Consider the following 21190-nt stretch of genomic DNA (forward strand, 5'->3'; position numbering starts at 1 on the left):
TCTAGAAAATCATTTCAGATGAGCCCTTGCTTCTTCCTAAGTGAATAATATAGGCTATTCTTATAGCTGGGACATCAAACAAAGTTGAGCAGAAATACACTAAAGATTTGTTTATAGAAGAGGGTATAGTAATTGGGTTAGGCGCTATAGAGAAGTGAGGTATTCCTGTTTTGTTTATTGCCTACAGATCTTGAATCATGCATACTAATATTCAAAATATAAAAGAATTTTGCAGGAATTTTAAACTTATTCCTTCTTTAGAACACTTAATCTGGTAGCTTCATTTGCATATTAGATCTGTACTGATTAAATATGTAAGGGAGTTTAAAAGAAAAGAAAAGAAAAAAGAAGTAAGAAAGATGTTCATTAGGTAATGTTCTGAAAGTAGCAGTTACTGGTTGGGACATAGGAACTTTTGGTCACTTGACTATCCTTTTTTATAGAAATACTATCAAATGCATTGTTTACTTTTGATGTGTCAGAAGTTCTCCATTGAAACTCAAAGTCGTCGCCTGTGCAGTTTTGTCATTTATTAAGATATATGCAAGTTAGAGTCACAGTGAGAGTACAAAGAGGAAGTGGAGTTGTGTCAGTGGGAGACTGTAGCTTTGGCAAAGACAAGCTCATGATGAACAGCAGAGAGGTCACAACATTCAATTATAAGGGTATACTGCATGTGAATGGAGCACTGGGTTCATCTACTGAGGAGAATAAAACGGAGTCTATGTGATCAATCATATCATAATAGTTGACCTTACAGTATGTGCTAAAAAGAATGATTTTCTTTCACAAAAATTGAAAAGGTATCAAGCACCTTCATGAAAGTTTTGATGAGGGATTCAGGACAGAGTGTGACCAAATATCTTTTTAAAAAAAATAAATTTGTATTAATTTTAATGGGGTGACATCAATAAACCAGGGTACATATATTCAAAGAAAACATCTCCAGGTTATCTTGTCATTCAATTATGTTGCATACCCACCACCCAAAGTCAGATTGTCCTCCGACACCTTCTATCTGGTTTTCTTTGTGTCCCTCCCCCTCCCCTTTCCCCTCTCCTTCCCTCTCCTATCCCCCCTCCCCAACCACCACACTCTTGTCCATGTCTCTTAGTCTCGTTTTTATGTCCCACCTATGTATGGAATCATGCAGTTCTTAGTTTTTTCTGATTTACTTATTCACTCTGTATAATGTTATCAAGATCCAACCATTTTGTTGTAAATGATCTGATGTCATCATTTCTTATGGCTGAGTAGTATTCCATAGTATATATGTGCTACATCTTCTTTATCCAGTCTTCTATTGAAGGGCTTTTTGGTTGTTTCCATGTCTTGGCCACTGTGAACAATGCTGCAATGAACATGGGGCTGCATGTGTCGTTATGTATCAATGTCTCTGAGTTTTGGGGGTATATACCCAGTAGAGGGATTGCTGGGTCATAAGGTAGGTCTATTTTCAATTTTTGAGGAACCACCATACTTTCTTCCATAATGGTTATACTACTTTACATTCCCACCAACAGTGAATGAGGGTTACTTTTTCTCCACAGCCTCTCCAACACTTGCTATTACCTGTCTTGTTGGTAATAGCTAATCTAACAGGTGTGAAGTGGTATCTCATTGTAGTTTTGATTTGCATTTCTTTAATAACTAATGAAGATGAGCATCTTTTCATATATCTGTTGGCCATCTGTATTTCTTCCTGGGAGAAGTTTCTGTTCATGTCCTCTTCCCATTTTTTTATTGGATTGTTTGTTTGTTGTTGAGTTTTATGAGTTCTTTGTATATTTTGGATATTAGGCCCTTATCTGAGCTGTTGTTTGAAAATATCATTTCCCATTTAGTTGGCTGTCTGTTTATTTTGTTGTCAGTTTCTCTTGCTGAGCAAAAACTTCTTAGTCTGATAAAGTCCCATTCATTTATTTTTGTCTTCACTTCTCTTGCCTTTGGAGTCAAATTCATAAAATGCTCTTTAAAACCAAGGTCCATGAGTTTAGTACCTATGTCTTCTTCTATGTACTTTATTGTTTCAGGTCTTATATTTAGGTCTTTGATCCATTTTGAATTAATTTTAGTACAAGGGGACAAACTATAGTCGAGTTTCATTCTTTTGCATGTGGCTTTCCAGTTTTCCCAGCACCATTTGTTGAAGAGGCTCTCTTTTCTCCATTGTGTGTTGTTGGCCCCTTTATCAAAAATTATTTGACCATATATATGTGGTTTTATTTCTGGACTTTCTATTCTGTTCCATTGGTCTGAGTGTCTATTTTTCTGCCAATACCATGCTGTTTTGATTGTCGTGGCTCTATAATATAGTTTGAAGTCAGGTATTGTAATGCCCCTAGCTTCATTCTTTTTCCTTAGGATTGCTTTGGCAATTCGGGGTTTTTTATAGTTCCATATAAATCTGATGATTTTTTGTTCCATTTCTTTAAAAAATATCTTTGGAATTTTGATGGGAATTGCATTAAATTTGTATATTGCTTTGGGTAATAGTGCCATTTTGATTATATTTATTCTTCCTATCTGAGAACAAGGAATATTTTTCCATTTCATTGTATCTTTTTCGATTTCCCTTAACAATGCTTTGTAGTTTTCATTATATAGGTCCTTTACATTCTTTGTTATGTTTATTCCTAGGTATTTTATTATTTTTGTTGCAATCATGAAGGGGATTTTTTTTAGTTCGTTTTCTTTTTTTCTTTTTTCTTTTTTTTTACACAGAGACAGAGAGTCAGAGAGAGGGATAGACAGACAGGAACGGAGAGAGATGAGAAGCATCAATCATTAGTTTTTTGTTGCGACACCTTAGTTGACCATTGATTGCTTTCTCATATGTGCCTTGACTGTGGGGCTACAGAAGACTGAGTAACCCCTTGCTCAAGCCAGTGACCTTGGGTCCAAGCTGGTGAGCTTTTTGCTCAAACCAGATGAGCCCTCACTCAAGCTGGTGACCTTGGGGTCTCGAACCTGGGTCTTCCGCATCCCAGTCTAACACTCTATCCACTGCACCACCACCTGGTCAGGCTAGTTCGTTTTCTAATGTTTCATTGTTGGTATATAGAAAGGCTATGGACTTTTGTATATTAATTTTGTATTCTGCGCCCTTACTGTATTGGTTTATTGTTTCTAGTAATCTTTTAGTGGAGTCTTTGGGGTTTTCGATGTATAGGATCATATCATCTGCAAAAAGTGATACCTTTACTTCTTCTTTTCTGATATGTATGCCTTTTATTTCTTTATCTTGTCTGATTGCTCTGGCTAGAACAGCGGTTCTCAACCTGTGGGTCGCAACCCTGGCGGGGTTGCCTAAAGCCATCGGAAAATACATAATGCATATCAGGTATTTACATTCCGAATCATAACTGTAGCAAAATTACAGTTATGAAGTAGCCACCAAAATTATTTTTTGGTTTGGGGTCACCACAACATGAGGAACTGTATTGCGGGGTCACGGCATTAGAAAGGTTGAGAACCACTGGGCTAAAACTTCTAGCGCCACGTTAAATAAGATTGGGGAGAGTGGAAACCCTGTCTTGTTCCTGATTTAAGAGGGAAAGTACTCAATTTTATGCCATTTAATATGATGTTAGCTGATGGTTTATAATATATGGCCTTTATCATGTTGAGATATTTTCCTTCTTTTTTTTTTTTTTTTTTTTTTTTTGTATTTTTCTGAAGTTGGAAACGGGGAGGCAGTCAGACAGACTCCCGCATGCGCCCGACCGGGATCCACCCAGCACACCCACCAGGGGGCGATGCTCTACCCATCTGGGGCGTCGCTCCATTGCGACCAGAGCCATTCTAGCGCCTGAGGCAGAGGCCATGGAGCCATCCTCAGTGCCCGGGCCAACTTTGCTCCAATGGAGCCTTGGCTGCGGGAGGGGAAGAGAGAGACAGAGAGGAAGGAGAGGGGGAGGGGTGGAGAAGCAGATGGGCACTTCTCCTGTGTGCCCTGGCTGGGAATTGAACCCAGGATCCCTGCATGCCAGGCCGATGCTCTACCACTGAGCCAACCGGCCAGGGCCGAGATATTTTCCTTCTATACCCATTTTGTTGAGTGTCTTAAGCTTAAAGTTGTGTTGTATTTTATCAAATACATTTTCTGCATCTATTGATAAGATTATGTGGTTTTTGTTCTTTGTTTTGTTGATATGGTGTATTACATTAACCGTTTTACATATGTTGAACCATCCTTGAGATTCTGGGATGAATCCCACTTGATCATGATGTATTTTTTTTAATATGTTGTTGTATTTGATTTGCTAGTATTTTGTTTAGTATTTTAGCATCTGTATTCATTAGAGTTATTGGTCTGTAGTTTTCTTTTTTTGTGCCATCCTTGCCAGGTTTCGGTATGAGGGTTATATTGGCCTCATAAAATGTGTTTAGAACTATTGTCTCTTCTTCGATTTTTTGGAAGACTTCGAGTAGAATAGGAACCAAGTCTTCTTTGAATGTTTGATAGAATTTACTAGTATAACCCTCTGGGCCTGGACTTTTATTTTGGGGGAGGTTATTAATAGTTTTTTCTATTTCCTCCCTGCTAATTGGTCTGTTTAGGGTTTCTGCTTCTTCATGACTCAGTCTAGGAAGGTTGTATTGTTCTAGGAATTTATCCATTTCGTCTAGATTGTTGAATTTGGTGGCATATAGTTTTTCGTAGTATTCTACAATAATTCTTTGTATATCTATGATGTCTGCGCTTCTCCTGTGTGCCCTGGCCGGGAATCGAACCTGGGACTTCTGCACTCCAGGCCGACGCTCTACCACTGAGCCAACCGGCCAGGGCCTTGCCCATTTTTTGATTGGATTGTCTTCCTGGTATTGAGTTTTACAAGTTCTTTATAAATTTTGGTTATAAACCCCTTATCAGACATATTGTCAAATATATTCTCCCATTGTATGGTTTGTCTTTTTATTCTGTTCTTATTGTCTTTAGCTGTGCAGAAGCTTTTTAGTTTGATATAGTCCCATTTGTTTATCCTGTCGTTTATTTCTCTTGCCCGTGGAGATAAAGCGGCAAATATATTGCTGCGAGAGATGTCGGAGAGCTTACTGACTATGTTTTCTTCTAAGATGCTTATGGTTTTTTTACAGCTTACATTTAAGTCTTTTATCCATTTTGAGTTTATTTTTGTGAATGGTGTAAGTTGGTGGTCCAGTTTCATTTTTTTTTTTTGTCTAATTTTCCCAACACCATTTGTTGAAGAGGCTGTCTTTACTCCAATGTATGTTCTTACCTCCTTTGTCAAATATCAGTTGTCCATAAAAGTGTGGGTTTATTTGGGGTTCTCAGTTCTGTTCCATTGATCTATATGCCTGTTCTTATGCCAGTACCAGGCTGCTTTGAGTACAATGGCCTTATAATATAACTTGATATCCGGAAGTGATACCTCCTGCTTTATTCTTCCTTTCCAAGATTGCTGAGGCTATTCGTGTTCTCTTTTGGTTCCATATAAATTTTTGGAATATGTGTTCTATATCTTTGAAGTAAGTCATTGGTATTTTAATCGGTATTGTATTGAATTTATAAATTGCTTTGGGTAATATAGACATTTTAATGATGTTTATTCTTCCTAACCATAAGCATGGAATATGCCTCTACTTGTTTGTATCTTCCCTGATTTCTTTTATCAATATTTTATAATTTTCTGAGTACAAGTCTTTAATCTCCCTGGTTAAATTTATTCCTAGGTACTTTATTTTTTTGGTTGTAATGGTAAAGGGGATTGCTTCCTTAATTTCTCTTCTGACAGTTCATTGTTGGTGTATGAAAATGCCTCTGATTTCTGAGTATTAATTTTATATCCTGCCACCTTGCTGAATTCATTTATCAGGTCCAGTAGTTTTTTGACTGAGACTTTAGGGTTTTCTATATACAATATCATATGATCTGCAAATAATGATAGTTTTACTTCTTTTTTTCCAATTTGGATGCCTTTTATTTCTTCTTCTTATCTGATTGCTATGGCTAGGACTTCCAGAACTCTGTTGAATAAGAGTGGTGAAAGGGGGCACCCCTGCCTTGTTCCTGATCTTAAGGGGATTGCTTTTAATTTTTTTCCATTGAGTATGATGTTGGCTGTGGGTTTGTCATAGATGGCCTTTATCATATTGAGGTATGTTCCCTGTATTCCCACTTTGCTGAGAGTTGTGATCATGAATGGGTGCTGGATTTTATCAAATGCTTTTTCTGCATCTATTGAAATTATCATGTGGTTTTCTCCTTCCTTTTGTTTATGTGATGAATCACATTGATTGATTTGCAAATATTGTACCAGCCTTGTCTCCCAAGAATAAATTCCACTTGATCATGTTGTATGATTTTTTTCATATATTGCTAGATCCGGTTTGCTAATATTTTGTTGAAGATTTTAGCATCTAAATTCATCAGGGATATTGGCCTATAGTTTTCTTTCTTTGTGTTGTCTTTGCCTGGTTTTCGAATTGGAATTATACTTGCCTCATAAAAGGAGCTTGGAAGTCTTCCTTCCTCTTGAATTTTTTGAAATAGCTTGAGAAGGATAAGAGTTAGTTCTTCTTTGAATATTTGGTAGAATTCACTTGTGAAGCCATCAGGCCCAGGACTTTTCTTTTTTTGGAGGTTTTGATAACTGTTTCAATCTCATTTGTGTAATTGGTTTGTTTAGGTTTTCTGATTCTTTGAGATTAATTTTTGGAAGATTATGTTTCAAGGGATTGTCCATTTCATCTAGGTTGTCTAGTTTTTTGGCGTACAGTTCTTTATAGTATTTTCTTACACTATTTTGTATTTCTGTTGTGTCAGTTGTTATTTCTCCACTCTCGTTTCTAATTTTATTTATTTGAGTCTTCTTTTTTTCTTGGTGAGTCTTTTTAAAGGTTCATTGATCTTGTTTACCTTTTCAAGGAACCAGCTCCTGGTTTCATTAATCCTCTGTATTGTTTCTTTAGCATCTATGTCATTTATTTCTGCTCTGGCCTTTATTATTTCCTTCCTTCTACTACCTCTGGGCTTTCCTTGCTGTTCTTTTTCTAGTTCTTTCAGATGCAGGGTCAAGTTGTTTATTTGAGCTTTTTCTAGCTTCTTGAGGTATGCCTGTAATGCTATGAACTTCCCTCTCAGGACTGCTTTTGCTGTGTCCCATAAATTTTGAGTTGATGTATGCTCATTATCATTCATTTCTAGGAATTTTTAAATTTCTTCTTTGATCTCATTGTTAACCCATTTATTATTTAATGACATCCTAGTTTCCAAGTTTTTGAGTATTTTTCAGTTTTTCTGTTGTGGTTGATTTCTAATTTCATGCCATTGTGATCAGAAAAAGTGCTTGATATGATTTCAATCTTCTCAAATTTGTTGAGAGGGTCTATCCTAGGGAATATACCATGAGCACTTGAAAAGAATGTATATTCTGCTGTTTTAGGGTGAAAGGTTCTGAAGATATTAAATCGAGTTAATCTAATATGTCCTTTAAGTCTGCTGTTTTTTTGTTAATTTTCTTTCTTGAGGATCTATCTAGTGATGTTAGTGGGGTATTGAAATCCCCTACTGTTATAGTATTGCTGTTGATCTCGCCCTTTAAATCCATCAAAGTCTGCTTTATATATTTAGGTGCTCCTATATTAGATGCGTAGATTTTTTTTTAATTATTTTTTATTTATTTATTTATTTTAGAGGGACAGAGAGAGAGTCAGATAGAGGGATAGAGAGGGACAGACAGACAGGAACGAAGAGAGATGAGAAGCATCAATCATCAGTTTTTTGTTGAGAAACCATAGTTGTTCATTGATTGCTTTCTCATATGTGCCTTGACCGCAGCCCTTCAGCAGACTGAGTAATCCCCCGCTTGAGCCCGTGACCTTGGGTCCAAGCTGGTGAGCTTTTTTGCTCAAGCCAGATGAGCCCATGCTCAAGCTGGTTATCCTGGGGTCTCGAACCTGGGTCCTTCCGTAGATGCGTAGATATTTATAATAGTTATATCTTCCTGTTGGATTGCTCTCTTTATCATTATGTAGTGACCTTCTTTATCTCTTACCATAGCCTTTGTTTTAAAGTCCATTTTGTCTGATATAAGTATTGCTACCCCAGCTTTTTTTTTCATTTCCATTTGCGTGAAATAGTTTTTTCCATCCTTTTATCTTCAGTCCGTGTGCATCTTTTGTTTTAAGGTGTGTCTCTTGTAGACAGCATATGTATGAGTCCTGTTTTCTTATCCACGCAGCTACCCTATGTCTTTTGATCAGATCATTTAATCCATTTACATTTAAGGTTATTATTGATATGTAGTTGTTTATTGCCATTTTATTCTTTAAAACTGTTTTCCTCTTTTGCTGTATTCTTTTTCTCCTTTGATCTGTTTACAACAGGCCTCTTAGCATTTTTTGCAGCCTAGGTTTGGCTGTAGTGAATTCCTTGAGTTTTTTTTGTCTGGAAAGCTTTTTATTTCTCCTTCAATTTTAAACGATAGCCTTGCTGGATAAAGTAGTCTTGGTTGTAGGTTCTTGTTCTGCATTACTTTGAATATTTCTTGCCATTCCCTTCTGGCCTCAAGTGTTTCTGTTGAGAAGTCGGAAGTCATCCTTATGCGGGCTCCTTTGTAGGTGATAGTTTTTTTTCTCTGGCAGCTTTTAATATTTTCTCTTTATCACTTAGCTTTGGTATTTTAATTATGGTGTGTCTTGCTGTAGATTTCTTTGGATTTCTCTTTAATGGAGTTCTCTGTGCTTCTTGAACTTGTGAGATGTTTTCCTGCCTTAATTGAGGAAAGTTTTCAGCTATGATATGTTTGAACAAAGTCTCTATCCCTTGTTTTTTCTCTTCTTCTTCAGGAACCCCTATGATGCATATGTTATTTCTCTTCATGTTGTCACAGAGCTCTCTTAGGGTTCCCTCAGACTTTTTGAGTCTCTTTTCTTTTTTCTGCTCTGCTTCCGTGCCTTTATTTATCTTGTCCTCTAACTCGCTGATTCGATTCTCAGCTTCATCCATCCTGCTTTTAATTCCTTCCATTGTGTTCTTCATTTCTGATATTGTATTTGTCATTTCTGACTGATTCTTTTTTATTATTTCAATGTCCTTTTTTTTATATTTGCTATCTCTTTATTTAGGTGTTTGTAATGACCATCTATTGTTCTAATATTTTTGAGCATCCTAACAATCGTTATTTTAAACTCTGCATCTGGTAATTTGATTATATCTGACTCATTCGGGTCCTTTTCTGGGGATTTCTCTTGATTCATTTGTGTTGCATTTCTCTGCCTTCTCATTTTGTCTGTGTAAAAGAAGGTTTTGGCCACTGGAGTCCACTGGGTGTGGCCTCTGTGTTCCCTAGCTGTGGTCTCTCTGCAGGCCTGCCACCCCCTCTGCTGTTGCTGCCTAGGTCGTTCAGGTATGGGCATTGCCAGTGCCTGCCCACTGGGGCTGTTGCTATGGTTTCCGCCTCTCGTTCACAGGAGTGGCTGTGACCACATGCTCGGGTATACAAGGCTTGGTGGCCTTGGCCTATGTCCTGCCCTCGTGGGTGTCGTTATGCTCAGCCCTGAGGGCCGAGTTGAGCACCTCTGCTCAGCTGTGGGTCTCCGCCTGATTCCAGGCTTTCGCCCCGCCCTTGCAGGAAGAGCCCACTTGTGGGATGGCTGCAAGCCTTGGCTCCACAGGCTGGGTGGGACTGTGTGCCTACGTTCAGTAGTGGGACTCCACCTGTTCTGGGCTTTTGACTCCACCCTTGCGGGAGGAGCTGGTTCCCACTTCAGGCCACAGCCTCGGTTCCGCAGGCGGGGAAAGGCTGTGCTCCTGCACCCTTGCTCAAGGGTGGGTCTCCATCCCTTCTGGGGCTCCTGCCTTTCCCCCGCAGGCTGGATTGCAGGTGGCCCGCAGCTGGGCTTGACCACTTTTGCACGTCCCCTCCTCTCCAGCCAGGCAAGACTGAGCTCACACCTGGGCCTCACTGGTGGCTAGGCAGCTTCCACCCTTGTCAACAGAACCACGCTTCTGCATCCGCTGCCACCCACCCTCAGCCGAGCCCTCAGCTGTGTGGGTGGGGACGCTGCAGCTCAGACCCTAACAATCACTACTGTAGCCCTGAAAGCTCCCTTCTTCTATGCGACTCTGCTCTGAGTGCCGTGGGAGAGCTTGTTTGGCTGGTGTCCTGCTTCCCTTTGCTGGTATTGCTATTTCCAGGGGAATTATTCACTTCAGATTTGGGGAGTGATTCGTCCCAGAGGTTAGGGTGGCTCTCTCTCAAAATGTTTCTTTCTGTGCTTCCTAGATTACACTCTCTTCCTGCTACTCCAGTCCTCTCCTCTATCCTCTCTCCCCATCCCCTGGAGCCCTGGGTGAGTGGTTGTGAGAGAGGTTTTCTGCGGAGTCCCTTTAAGAAGAATCCTGGGTCTGCAAAATCAGTCTCTTTCTCACAACAGTATCCTGTCTTGTTTCTAGCTAAATACTGTCCATACACCTCTTCTAGGCTCTGGGGCTGCAGGCTGGGGCTTTGTTCCTGGGACTCAGGACCCTCCCCTCTCTGCTAAACTCAATTCCCACCACACGAGACTCTCCTGACTGCCGTTCACTCCGGGAGTTGGGCAGCCCTCTTTGTGTTTCCGCTTTTCCTACCAGTCTCAGTGTGCCTTCTTCAGTGTTCCTTGGTTGAAGAGTCCTCTTAGTTTAGTCCAAAGTTGGTTTTTCCAGATGATGGTTCTTAAAATTAGTTTGTAATCCACTTTGGTTCTGGGAGGTGGAAGTTGGTACGTCCCCCTACTCCATTGCCATCTTGTCTTCCCCCAGATTTTCTTTTTTAATCCATTCTGCTACTCTGTGTCTTTTTATTGGTGACTTTAATCCATTTACATTTAGTGTAATTATTAACACTTGTGGGCTCCCTATTGCCAGTTTATATATTGCTTTCTGTTAGTTTTGAATCTTGTTTGATTCTTCTCTTTTGTTTTTCTATTATTTGTTTTTGTTTGGTTTTATTCCACACTTCTTTCCTCTGTTGCTACCTTTTTTTTTTTTTTTTTGTATTTTTCTGAAGCTAGAAACAGGGAGAGACAGTAAGACAGACTCCCACATGCGCCTGACCGGAATCCACCCGGCACGCCCACCAGGGGCGACGCTCTGCCCACCAGGGGGCGATGCTCTGCCCCTCTGGGGCGTCGCTCTGCCGTGACCAGAGCCACTCTAGTGCCTGGGGCAGAGGTCAAGGAGCCATCCCCAGTGCCCAGGCCATTTTTGCTCCAATGGAGCTTTGGCTGCAGGAGGGGAAGAGAGAGACTGAGAGGAAGGAGGCGGGGGTGGAGAAGCAAATGGGCGCCTCTCCTATGTGCCCTGGCCGGGAATCGAACCCGGGCCCCCCACAGGCCAGGCCGACGCTCTACCGCTGAGCCAACCGGCCAGGGCCTGTTGCTACCTTTTTTTAAGTCATGTGCTTCTGTGGTGGTTTTTTCAGGGGTGGTTACCATTAAGTAATGAAAAGGGTACCTACCATGTTCATTGTAGTACACTATCTTATGAGTGCTTCTGCACTCCATCATCCTTTGCTACTGTTAATCTCCGTCCCTTCCCCCCCCCCCTTTTTTTTTGTTTTTGTTGTCACAGTTTAAATTTGGTTTTATTGTGTTCTTGGTGGAGCTTTTACTTGTGGTTTTGTTTTGTTCTCTGTATCTGGTTGGAAAACCCCCTTTAGTATTTCCTGGAGTGGGGGTTTTATGATGATAAATTCTCTCATCTTTTCTGTATCTGAATGTTTTTATTTCTCCTTTGTATTTGAAGAATAGCTTTGATGGGTATAGTATTCTTGGCTGAAAGTTCCTCTCTTTCAGAACTTTAAATATTGGGGTCCACTCTCTTCTAGCTTGTAGAGTTTCTGCTGAGAAATCCGATGATAATCTAATAGGCCTTCCTTTATATGTTGTGCTCTTCTTTTCCCTAGCTGCCTTGAGAATTTTTTCTTTGTCGTTAGTTTGTGCCAATTTTATTATAATATGCCTTGGAGTAGGTTTTTTGGGGTTAAGAAAACTCGGTGTTCTGTTTGATTCTTGAATTTGAGGCTTTAGTTTCTTCCACAGGCTTGGGAAGTTCTGGTCTATTATTTGTTTGAATATGTTCTCCATTCCATTTTCTCTCTCTTCTCCCTCTGATATATCTATTATTCTTATGTTAGTCTTTTTGATGGAATCAGATAATTCCTGTAGGGCTTTCTCATTTTTTTAAATTTTTGAGTCTCTTTCTTCTCTCTGTTGTGCTTCAAGTTGCTTGTCTTCTGTGTCACTAATCCTACCTTCTATCTGGCCTGTTCTATTAGCTAAGCTTGTTACCTTGTTTTTCAGTTAATGAATTGAGTTTTTTATCTGTTTGATTTGTTTTTATAGTTTCAATTTCCTTGGTAATATATTCTTTATGTTTGTTGAGTTGTTTTTTGAGCTCCCTAAATTGTCTTTCTGTGTTTTCTTGTATATCTCTGAGTATTTTTAGGATTTCTATTTTAAATTCTCTGTCATTTAGCTCCAAGGTTTCCAATATATTAAATTTTTTCTCCATAGGTTTTTCCTCATCTATCTGTGCTACAGCTCTGTCTTTTGTATCCATGATATTTGATTTCCTTTTCCTTAATGGCATCTGAGTGTGGTTTCGTTGATAGCACACTCTCTTTCAGAACTTTAAATATTGGGGTCCACTCTCTTCATGTACAGTGTGTGGGACTTCCAGATGCTCTAAGGATAGATTTTTCTGTCACTGGTTGGAGGACTTGTTGAAATTTTGGGGAGAGGTATCAGGAGCTCTCCTTACGGTCCCATTTCTCTGACATCACCTCCCAAATATCTTTATACAACTTAGCTACTTAGTCCAATGAACCCAAATTCATGACTTTATCTTCTGGACAGGGGGACTCCTCAGGTCTATGCCTCCATTTATTTGCTTTGGATCAATTTCTTCTAGCATTCAAGAAGCACAAGTAATCCAGGAACAAGCACACATGGGATAATGAGAATAAATAAAGTAATGGAAGAAGAAACACATTAACTGAATATTTGCTAAATTCTGTAACCTCAAACCCAATGTCTAACTACTTTGTACCTAATTGCACACACATCTTTAAATAATAAGATAAATACAGGAATAAGAGCTCATGAAACACGTCAGAACCCGAGTTGTTGTTAGGATGGATTCACTTGGCAGTGGATCAGAAAGACACCCTGATTTGGGCATAAGAGGCCAGGGAATGATACCTGTTGGTCTAAAAGTTTCACAGGACACTCCAAGCAAGAGTTTTCAATATGATCTTGGTGACAACTCCATTTTAAAGGGATGGTCTATACCTAATATCTGAAACTAAATGTGGGATTTATTGCTTGCTAAGCAAGGCACATGATAGGAGGAGGCAGTGTATTTATTGGACACCCAACTCCTTTTTTTAAGTTGAATTTACTGTGGTGGCATTGGTCAGTAAAATTATATAAGTTTCAGGGGTACAATTCTGTATTACGTCATCTGTATATTGTATTGTGTTCGTCGCCATAAGTCAAGTCTCTTTCCATCACCATTTATTCCCCCTTTACCCTCTCCTACTCCACCCCACCCCCTTTCCCTTGGGTAATCACCACGCGGTTGCCTGTATATGAGGTCTTTATTTTTTTTTTTTTTTGCTTTATCCACCCAGTCCCCATACCCTCTCCTTCTGACTGAACACAATTTCTTTAAAAATGTAAATTGCTGATTTTGTAAGGAATTCTGGGAAGCATGGGTTTCAGGGACTGCAGACTTTCAGAAAAAGGAGTAATTATAAACAGACTAGCATTTAGCCATAGACTCAGTCTTTCTGGAGTGTGGTTGATGCTGATTGGCTACTTTCAGAAATGTAAGACCGCAACTGATTAGCTGGCTTTAAATGCTGTGGGTGATGTAAGTAGTCACTGGCCCATTAGGATGAGTTTTAAAGTGGTTCTAGTAGTTCCATTTACAATGATCAAAGAACAGTGGGTTTTTTTTTTTTCCCTAGAAGAATGCAGTTTTAAATTTTAATTCTTAGGGCAAAAGTGTAAAATTAAAGCGGAAGAAGCAGAATGAGGTACAAATGAGGGGAAAAGCAGGTCTCTCTCTGTAGGGCGGCAGGTGTGATTATTGAGTGGGTCTATTTTTTTCTGAGGAAGTGGCTCACCTTAACTCAGGATATCAGCGTGTTGCTTGAGAGCACCAGGAACTCTTCCCTAATCACTGGCTCAGGATCCCTGGACGGTAACTTTCTTAATTTCTTTCTTCTCTTCAGTATCTGGTGAAGTAGAAGTTCCCCAAACGAGCAGAGAAGGAGAATCTGGAGAGCCTCCTACCTCTAGCCCACTCCCCGGTGATGGACAAGGTCATTGTGACGTAAAGAAATAGAGTTGGTTAAAGATATCTGATGAAGATAAAAAAAAAAATAAGAGAAGGGAAAAGGAAAAGTCAGAGATAGGAAAGATTAATATTATATTTCAGAGGAAGAAATAGCAATACAGAAATCCACAAGGGTGCCAAACATAGGATCACTGGGGCATATGGAAAGGGTCTTCATAAGCTGTGATTTTGTCTCTGGAGCAGAGCTGCCGACACATGGAAACGAGAGGTGTTCTTGTGTTATGTGCTCCGGAAGTTCTCGTTCTGGCCCAGCATCAGAGCAGACAGCACCAGGGAGGAAGAAGTGTACCTGTGTTATGTGCTTCCGGAAAGCTGTGCGGAGAGGTCCGGCAGCAGGGACTAAAAGAAGGAAAGGTAAGGCACTGCACAGGGGTCATGGCATGAGGGTGGATCCACAGTTACCCAGGTCCCCAAGTAGAGTGAGACGCAGCGTCCAGTCTATCCCACTACCTTGTTCTCCTCATTTTCTCAACATGACCCTTTTGGGAACAGCAGGGAGGCAGGAGATCATTATAATGTCATGTTAACAGGATGAGTCCTACTGATTATATGTGGATGATGTAGTAAAAGTATTCTCTTAATAGGACAGTTTCTAGTTTACTACATTAGTCTATTAGCAATAACTTTGTATTTATACAGCATTTTCAGCCCTGTCCCACCCCAAAATCGATGGAATCTGTTGAAAAGGAGAGTGTACTTCTGCTAGTAGAGAATAATATCATTCGTCACAACCTTAGAAAGACCTCAAAGACAGCTGGTCTTGTCACTTAATTGTCAGGAGAGGAGACTTCAGGTCAACTGCTCTTAACACAGCATATATATTTCTTTTTAACAAAAAAGAGATAGAAAAAAAAGAGAGAGAGAAGGGACAGAGATGGGAAGCATTAGCTCCTAGTTGAGTTACTTTAGTTTTTCATTGATTGCTTCTCATGTGTGCCTTGACTGTGGGGTTCAAGCTGAGCCAGTGACCCCTTGCTCAAGCCAGCGATCCTTCACTCAAGGTGGTGAGCCTCTGCTAAAGCTGGATGAGCCTGTGCTCTAGCTGGCGACCTCAGGGTTTTGAACCTGGGACCTCAGCATCCCAGGTCGGTGCTCTATCCACTGTGCCACCATCAGTCAGGCAACCCAGCACATATTTTTGATGGCTATCCTCCACATATGTCACTAATTATATAGTGTTTTCCTACACACTTTTGTACTTAAGATGTTATTTAATCCTCACACAACATTTTAAAACCTAGACGGGATAAGACACTTGTTCCTATCTGTGAGCGAATTGAAGTAGGTAGGTATTTAAGAAGCTTTTTTAAAGTCCTATTAAGTAAAATAAAAGGAAGACCAGAGCCCATCTTAGACTCCTACCTCTCAGTTCAGGAGATTTTTAGTTTCTTTAGAAGAAAGAGAGAGATGATAATCCAAACATCTTTTTAATCTCAAGCCTTCTATAGTAGGAATTGTCCTAGGATTGGTAACTTTTAGCTCCTAATTTCAACCTCTTTTTCCTAGGTACTGCGAATTTTAGAAACAAGTTTACTTTAAGAAAACTCAGGAGGAAAAGAAGTAAGAGTGCATGATATTTTACTTGATTTCATATTAAAACGAGGTTATTAATGCCAAAGTTTCATCATCATATTAATAAGTGATTATAATATGATGGTCCCTCAGAGATGTTTATATCTTAATCTCTGTAGCCTGTAATGTGTTTTCTTCCATGGAAAAAGAAATAGCACAGATCTAATAAAGCTAGGGACTTTGAAAGAAGAGTTGTTGTTTTTTTTATTTAATGATTGATTTGAGAGAGAAAGAGACAGGAAGGGAGAGAGAGAAGAAAAGGAGAGTGAGAAGCATCAACTTGTAGTTGCTTCACTTTTAGTTGTTCACTGATCGCTTCTCATATGAACCTTGACCAGGGCAGGGAGGGGGAGCTTCAGCCAAGACAATGACCCCTTGTGCTCAAGCCAGGAATTTTACTCTCAAGTTGGTGAGCCTGTGCTCAATCTGTCAAGCCCGCACTCAGGCCTGTGACCCCAGGGTTTCAAACCAGAGACCTCATCGTTCAGGGTTGATGCTCTACCCACTGTGCTACCACTGGTTAGGTAGGGGAGTTTATTTTAGATATCTGCATGCCACCAATATAATCAACTGGCCTTAAAAATTGGAAGACAGTTTCTGGTTGTGAAGAGAAGGAGAAGGGATTCTGGAAGGTACAGAGAACTACATCATTGTTGGCTTTGAAGATGGAAGAAATGAACAAAGATATAAGTGACTTGTAGAACCTAGAAAAGTCATGGACATAGCTTCTCTTCCGCAGCCTCTAGAGAAGAAGAAAGGCCTACTGAAGCCTTCGTTTTAGCCTTGCGAGACCTTGTCAGATTTCTAATCAACGTATCTGTGAGATAATGTTTGCATTGTTCTAAGCCACCAAATTCGTGTTCATTTGTTATAGCAGCTATAGAAGAGCAATACAGATGTCCAATGGACGTCTGTAAAGTGCTTAACACATAGCTGCTTGAGATATAAGTGAATGCTGATTTCGATGATTTGTTTTATTGATGTGGGCTGATGAACGGTAAATGGAAGATGAGCCCAAGATTAGCCATTTAATTCTTGGTAGCTTAAAGACTAAGGATTATCTATTTTTATTTATGCATAGACAGGCTTTGGGGAAATTAACATTTCAATGGAAATTTTATAAAGCACTAGTATCTGCAACGAAACTGCATATCTGCAACTGTGATTATATTTTTTTCATTTTTATCAAAGAAAGAGAGAGAGAGAGATCTAGAATCTACTTAACTCATAGTGACAGAGCCCTAAAAAGAGAGTCCAGTCAAGAGGCAGTGGAAAAAAGGAGAGTGTACTTTCAATCACTGAACATCTAATGCCCTATGCCCTAGTCTATGATTTTAGTAATAAACACATTTCCCTAACTGCTTCATGTAGGTTTACCAATGGTTGTGAAATGTATATGATTTGGTCTGTTTTCTAAATGTGTCAGGAACAAAAGGAAATCGCAGTTGGTGAGAGATCTAAACCAGACCCAAGGGTCCAGGGTCCACAGCAGAGCTGTAGTCCCCAGTGGACTGGTAACTTCCAGTCTGGACGTAGCCTGTTGCCGTAAAAAGGGTAGACCTAACCCATAAATAATTGAGGTGACTCTTCTGTTACACAGGCTGCATACCGCAAGGGGCCCAGAGTGGTGTCAGAAGTCTGGGACTTTCTCTCTCTTGACGTCTGGGCTTGTGCCAGTCACTTGACTGACCACTTTGACCCCCATTTCTTCATATGTGAAGAAGGAATGTAAATTAGGCCAAACTTCCTTCTCAGTCCACCCCAGTCCTAACAGTCTGCTTTTCTCAAAACTGGAACAGCGAAGGACAGCCCCCCAAACCTCCTACCCCGCACACAATTTGCCGATTGTTTTAGAGCTTTCTGAGCACCTCGTTCAGATGTTGGGAGAAATGAGGTGAAGTAGAAAACACAGTAGCAGGCAGACCCCGTCTCCATTAGGTTACCCCATCATTGTCCTCTCTGCTCCCGGAGTCAGACCTCACGGAGGGAGACAGCGGACAGTCTCTGACTTTGTCTGCAACTGCCTCCCTGCAGGGAAATAGCACAGAACCTGACAGCAGCCGTGTGTCCCCTTGTCCTGTCAGAGTCGGGGGGCTCCCTGGACTGGGAGCTAAGGCAGTTTCCTTGGTGCCTGGTGTCCCTGGTAAAGCATGCTGATTGTGTGGGCTTTGAGGGTAAAGGTGGACACTCGGTAGTTAGGAATCTGTAATGCCACTTGGAAGAATGACTTTGACTACAGGGATTTGTGGAAGGAAGTTTCCTAAGTACATCTGTATCTTTATAGGAACACACTCACCCTGGGAGGGGGTGCATGTGCAACTGCGAAATGGTAACAGAAGGAAGAAATCTTCCGTTTGGGGGTCAAGAAGGCGCAGAGATGCAAGTGTGGATTTTCGTTCTAAAGTACTTCCTGTGACCTGTGGAAACGTGAAAGGGATGTTATATAAGATGAAACTGAAACGAGGTGAGTTTTATGGTATAATTTGCAACTTATGTGAAGGAGTGACAAGAGGTCATCGAATTTTCTGTGTGAATTGCACATTATCCGGGAACTAAGGTCTCAATGTGGCTGGAGAGAAGGAGGCAGGGGTCCCCAAGATGACAGTCTCACACTCTGAGGAACTGTACATGTTAGATGCTCACTAGCACATGGAAGTGACCATGGAAATACCCCCATACTAAAGAGAAGTGAATCAGAAAATAACGGGGCAGAGGCCCTGCGCCTCCACCTTCATGTCCTCTCTGTGTTCTGGGTCATCGTCACCAGGACCCGGTGTTTGACGTAGTGAGAAGATCACAGAGTTTGGAAGCAGAAAGCCCGAGTCCCCGCCTCAGCTATGCTAAGAGTGACTGATTCATCTGAGTAGAGAATGGGACCTTTCTTGACCCTGAAATTCCTCAGCTAGCAAAAGAGATGATAACTAAAATTTTCCACATGGTATAGCTATAGGAAATTAATTTACATAATTAATGTATAATATCTAAACAGCTTTCCTGAGATACAATTCAAAACCAAACAGTTCACCACTCAGAGTGCATGATTCATTGCTGAGTTTTGTTTGTGTAGTCACAGGATTGTGACTTTACGATCTGATTTTAGAACATTTTTGTCCCCTCACTAAAGGAAACCCATGTCTCTCAGTCGTCAGTGCCCGTTCCCACCCCACCCCACTGCCCAGCCCTGAGCAACCGTTAATCTGTCTTCTGCTCTGTAAAGTGGCCTCGTCTAGGTATTTCATACAAATGGAATCATATAATATGAGCCCTTTTGTGACTGGGTTTTTCACTTAGCGTGATGTTTTCAAGTTTCATCTATGTGATAGTGTGTATTAGCACTTCATTCCTTTTTATTGTCAAATAATATAATATTCCATGGTGTGACCATATCATATTTTGTTTATCCTTTCTTCAGTATGGGTTGCTTTAATTCTTTAGTATTATATATAATACTGTTCTGAACATTTGTTGGCAAGTTTTTATGTGAACACGTTTTTAATTCTTTGGGTATATACCCAGGAGAGGAATTGCTGATTCATATGGTAATTTTATGTGTAACTTATTGAGATAAAACCAAAATATTTTCCACAGTGACAGTAGTATTTTATATTCCAACCGGCAATGCATGAGAGCTCCAATTTCTCTCTCTCCTGTCAATACATGTAATTGTCTGATGTTCTAACTGTGGCCATACTAGTGGATATAACATGTTATCTCAGTGTAGTTTTAATTTGCATTTCTCTAATGACTAATAATGTTCACCATATATTACCTTTTGTATATAACTTACATTTTGCACTGGATACATTTACAATTATTTTTATTGGCTGCCCATGAGTTCAGGGGTGAAATAAATCACTGCTCAATAATGCCATTAAAGTGAATGAAAGATGTTGCAGTAGAGGGCACAGATGTTCTCTGGTGCCGGTATGGGCTGCAGGGCCTCCAACTGAGATCTCAGTCTGATTTGACTTCTGCCTTCCCCCCGAGCCAAAGGCCTTCAGAGTCTGGCCTGTCTCTATCCCCTGACCTCAATAGCACGTTGAAATGTCTCCTTGTTGAGAATGAGAGGATTCTTAGAGCATTACTTGTAGGTGATCCTAGAATATTGTTATAATATTTATATTATGATATTATACATATTATAATATATAAACATATTATATACTTATATATATAATATGATTGTAATGATCACATTTTTTTGTTGTATGTAAGACAAAGTAATGTATGCACAAAGCAGGAGATCTCTTTGGAGGGGACCTAAGGCTGGTTGGAGGTCTGAGGTCCGAGAGGGGAGGCCAGACTCTCCCGCACGTGATCTTGAGTCCAAATGGGGGACTCAAGAGCTAGTGTGGCGGAGGGCCGTGTCTGAGCTGTGTGGACAGAAGGTCCAGGACTGACTTACCTGGTCTCACAGGAGCCATCTGGAAGTGCATCCAGACTGAGGACGGGACTTGGCTCACCCCCAGGCAGTTTGAAGTGAAAGGAGGCCGTGCAGCATGGAAGAACTGGAAGATGAGTATATGCTGCTTTGGGAGGCCCCTGCGACGGCTGATGGAGGTACTTCCCCTATGGGGGCAGGAGATGTGAGTTCCTGGTTGCACATGAAGATATGGCCACTGTGAGCTCACTGAATATATGCTGTAGTATGACCAGAGCTCTGAGGTCCCTGACGTTGTCCTTCCCCCGGGAGAGGTGCCCACCCTCATAGCTCAACGCAAGGCAGCTCTCACTCTGTCCCAGGGGCTCTGTGGGCGCAGGCGCAGGAGCTGGAGGGGAAGGTCATTGCAACGCGGTGCTTGCAGAGGACTCTACGCACTGAGAGAGACGGTCCACAGTCAGCCAGTGGGCAGACGAGACTCCACGAAAAAAAGGCATGAAAACCAGAACCAGTGTTAGCGTAGTTCTGTGGGGTGAGGTGGACGGTGGTGAGTGATAAAGAATAGTCTGTCAAGTAGGGTAGTTTGTGGAGAGATTTAATGCCAGGCTGAGGAGTTTAAACTCATAACCTAGACATTCAGAACCAGGGAGTCTCCTGAGCTGTGAAATGATGTATTTAGAACAGTATCGCAGACAACATGGGCCTTTGAAATGACTTCACTGTCTTTCAGCCCAACAAGCGTAATAGTCAATATGCCATGCTTAGCTCAGATGTCACCCCTCTCTGAATGTTCCCTGACTGACCTGCCCTGGTCACCCATCCCTGAGCTCCTGACCCCACTATTAAGGCCCTTCTCACACTGTTTT

The 21190-nt window shown here is 40.8% G+C and overlaps 1 protein-coding gene across 3 annotated transcripts in view; it reads left to right on the forward strand.

Moving 5' to 3' along the window:
* Positions 1-21190, forward strand: part of LOC136378398 (nuclear body protein SP140-like protein) — an 88667-nt gene that overhangs the window by 57592 nt on the left and 9885 nt on the right. For all 3 annotated transcript variants that reach the window (XM_066345281.1, XM_066345285.1, XM_066345282.1), the window contains 5 exons: positions 14247-14336; positions 14555-14725; positions 15878-15931; positions 18228-18407; positions 20361-20503. In XM_066345281.1, coding sequence (XP_066201378.1) covers positions 14247-14336; positions 14555-14725; positions 15878-15931; positions 18228-18407; positions 20361-20503 — 638 coding nt within the window. The remainder of the gene's footprint in view (positions 1-14246; positions 14337-14554; positions 14726-15877; positions 15932-18227; positions 18408-20360; positions 20504-21190) is intronic.

Source organism: Saccopteryx leptura, chromosome 7 (genome assembly GCF_036850995.1).
Source record: "Saccopteryx leptura isolate mSacLep1 chromosome 7, mSacLep1_pri_phased_curated, whole genome shotgun sequence".
NCBI lineage: Eukaryota > Metazoa > Chordata > Mammalia > Chiroptera > Emballonuridae > Saccopteryx > Saccopteryx leptura.